Below are 2,276 nucleotides of genomic sequence, written 5' to 3' on the forward strand. Positions count from 1 at the left end.
AGTATTATATACATCTAAATATTTTTGTAGGTATAATAAATTCGAATATATATCATTGTTATATTTATTTTGCATATCATATGATTGTTTTTGGTCATGTTCAATTTGATACAGATGATTAATTAATACATTGATAGTTTCATCATATATATTAAATATTTCATCATAATAATTTATATTAAACTCGTTAATTTTCTGGTCCACAATATTGATGATACACATATGTAGGTTACTTTTCTTTAATATATTTTCATTGATATCATATAATAAAGAATTATTATTTAATTTGTCTTGACTATGAAATTTGGACATGTACATGTCTTCAATTTTATTATAATAAGAGTATAACATGTTAAATGAGTTAAAAACAAAAGAGGTATATTTATTTCGGTTATACTCAGGTTCATATAAAAAAGAGTCACTATAAATTAAAAATAAATTATTATATTCGTTTATATGTACATAACGTATTTGATTAGTAGTCATATTATTATTACAAAGAAGATTATTATAAGGACGATTATTATTATTGACATTATTATTGTCATTGTATAGTTGGTTGATATCCTGATGTTTGTCTAATTCAATATTCATATCTTCATAACTTGATATATAATATTCTATCTCTCTCAAAGATTTTTTGTTGAAATATTTTAATTTGTCAGTTTGATTTTCATTAATATATTTAAAAACTTCATAATTCTTATTATAATTTAGATTTTCTAATATTATAATATCATTTGTGTTAAATAATAAAACGATGTATTTTTTATTTAAAGTAATACATTGTATACTTTTTTTTATTTCATTCTTTATAATATATTCACATATATTCTTTTCTATATATTCACTTTCATCATTCTGTAAATTGTGTATAATTATATAAAACAATCCTTCTATTTTATCATCACAATAAGATATAATTAAAAAATGTTCTTTTTCTATTTTTAAATATACATCTGTACTCTTTTTTAAGTTGAATCTTTTTATTTCTTTTAGAATATTTGTATTATTGCTGATATTGGCTGGGTCCATTTGCTAAAAATAAAAAAACAAAAAAAATAAATAAATAAAAAAATAAAAAAATAATATTATATATATATATATATAACATTCTTGGAACAGTAATGATCAATTTTGTGTTATCATATTTGTGAAAAAAAAAAAAAATTTTTTTAAACACATATGCATTAATTTTTGTTTACCCATAATATTCCAGTTTTATCAATAATATATATAAAATCATTATACGGAAAAAAGAAAAGTACTGAGATATCGATATGTTGTCTTCTTAATATCTTTATATCTATTATGCTTTCGTTGAAATTATCCTTATCAAATTCTTGTATAAATAATTGGTTACCTTTTTGGATTAATAAAAAATTAAATTCTGATATGCATAATGCTTTGTCGATTTTATTAGGACCTGTAATGATATAAATAAATAAATAAATAAATATATATATATATATATATATATATATATACAAGAAAAAAAAGAAATAATAAATAACATTTCATATAAATAAAACTATAACAAGTACATATAATATATATATTATATATATATTATATATATATTATATATATATTTTATTTTTATTACTCATGTATTTGAGAAAGGTCCAGGAGTCTTTCTCATGTTGACAACATATGAATACATATTTTTCCAGGGTTATAGTAAATGTATTTTTCCATTTTGTTATTATTCTCTTAGATGGCCCATCTTTATATTTGACATTTTCTAATTGTCCTATATTTTCACTGATTTTATTATTTTTATGAAATATATTTAAATCTTTTGTAAAACTATTTACATTAAGATGAAATAATTTATTTATTTTCATCATTTTTTTTTTTTTTTTTTTAAATGATTCTAAATAAATTATTTTATTTTAAATATTATATTTACAAAATTAAAGTATTAATTTATAAATATATTGTTATTATTATTCTTCAAAAGAAACACAAAAAAAATAAGGACATATATATATTTTTTTTTTATTTTTCTCTCATATTGATTTCATAATTTCATGGTATAATAATATAATCATTTTTCTTCATGTATAAAAACAATACATTTGTTTTAAATAATTTTATTTAATACAAAGGGGAATATATAAATAACAAAAAAAAAAAAAAAATATATATATATATATATTATATATAATTATATTATTATTTTTTTAATACATATTAAAATAAAGATTGTTTTTTTTTTTTTTTTTTTTTTTTTTTTTTTTTTTTTTTTTTTTTTTTTTTTTTTTTTTTTTTTT

The 2,276-nt window shown here is 16.7% G+C and overlaps 1 protein-coding gene across 1 annotated transcript in view; it reads right to left on the reverse strand.

The window, feature by feature from the left end:
- The window catches only part of PRSY57_0723200 (putative membrane protein), a gene marked incomplete at both ends in the record, with an annotated part of 15,408 nt that extends 13,558 nt beyond the window's left edge, over positions 1-1,850 (reverse strand). Inside the window, 3 exons of the mRNA XM_020114683.1 lie at positions 1-1,038; positions 1,206-1,426; positions 1,607-1,850. Coding sequence (XP_019970641.1) covers positions 1-1,038; positions 1,206-1,426; positions 1,607-1,850 — 1,503 coding nt within the window. The remainder of the gene's footprint in view (positions 1,039-1,205; positions 1,427-1,606) is intronic.
- Positions 1,851-2,276: the final 426 nt, after the last annotated feature.

This window comes from Plasmodium reichenowi, chromosome 7, assembly GCF_001601855.1.
Source record: "Plasmodium reichenowi strain SY57 chromosome 7, whole genome shotgun sequence".
In the NCBI taxonomy this organism is placed as follows: Eukaryota; Apicomplexa; class Aconoidasida; order Haemosporida; family Plasmodiidae; genus Plasmodium; species Plasmodium reichenowi.